This window comes from Gaeumannomyces tritici (assembly GCF_000145635.1).
Source record: "Gaeumannomyces tritici R3-111a-1 unplaced genomic scaffold supercont2.476, whole genome shotgun sequence".
NCBI lineage: Eukaryota > Fungi > Ascomycota > Sordariomycetes > Magnaporthales > Magnaporthaceae > Gaeumannomyces > Gaeumannomyces tritici.
Genome location: NW_008805020.1, coordinates 1 through 676, shown reverse-complemented (window position 1 = coordinate 676; position 676 = coordinate 1). Strand labels below are relative to the sequence as shown.

General features: G+C 50.1%; 1 protein-coding gene across 1 annotated transcript; it reads left to right on the top strand.

Annotated features, from left to right (window-relative positions):
- Window positions 1–143: 143 nt before the first annotated feature.
- GGTG_14455 (hypothetical protein) lies at window positions 144–632 on the top strand (the record flags this gene model as incomplete). Its single annotated transcript, XM_009232380.1, has 3 exons — window positions 144–307; window positions 436–543; window positions 618–632. The coding sequence occupies exons 1-3, from the start codon at window positions 152–154 to the stop codon at window positions 630–632; spliced, it is 279 nt and encodes a 92-aa protein (XP_009230644.1). The 5' UTR covers window positions 144–151.
- Between the last annotated feature and the right edge of the window lie 44 nt (window positions 633–676).

The following is a 676-nucleotide window of genomic DNA, read 5'->3' as shown; positions in this document are numbered from 1 at the left end:
TTAAGATCTTGCAGTCACTACTGGAAGATAATATATTTATCGGTCAATATTGGGCTCAGCAAGCCTTCCCCGAGCTATTCCCCTCCGCGAAGGAAAAATCGCCACCGCCGCAACTTCTCCACTCCCGCACCGAGGCCAGTCCATTGCAACCATGGCACCTCTCTATTCCTCTCTGCGGGCCATGGCAGACATGGAGAAATATTCCGACCTTACGATAACTTGTCAGGGCCGGGTCTTCCACGTCCACCGCATCATCCTCTGCTCTCAGTCCAAGTTTTTCGAAAAGGCTTGTGGAGGACCTTTCAAGGTACATCACATCCAACCCAGCTTTCCGCCCAAGGTTGGCTAGACGGCCTTACCAGACAGCTTAAACACCGCATATAATTCCAAATCCCAAAACTGGACCAGTACGCTTAATGCTAACGCGCTTAACAGGAGGCATCCACCAACACGATCGATCTGCCGGAGGATGATCCGGACCTTATCCAGAAGCTCCTCGACTTTGCTTACACCGGGGATTACAACACCAGTGCAGTCCCGATTGTGGAGGAAGACGAACCATCGCAAATCGACACGAGTATGATTCCAGAGGAAGATGACTACCACACGAATTCCAGCGATCGGCATTATAATGGTATTATCCGCAATAAAATATTCGCTCGCTTAACCTTTGGAC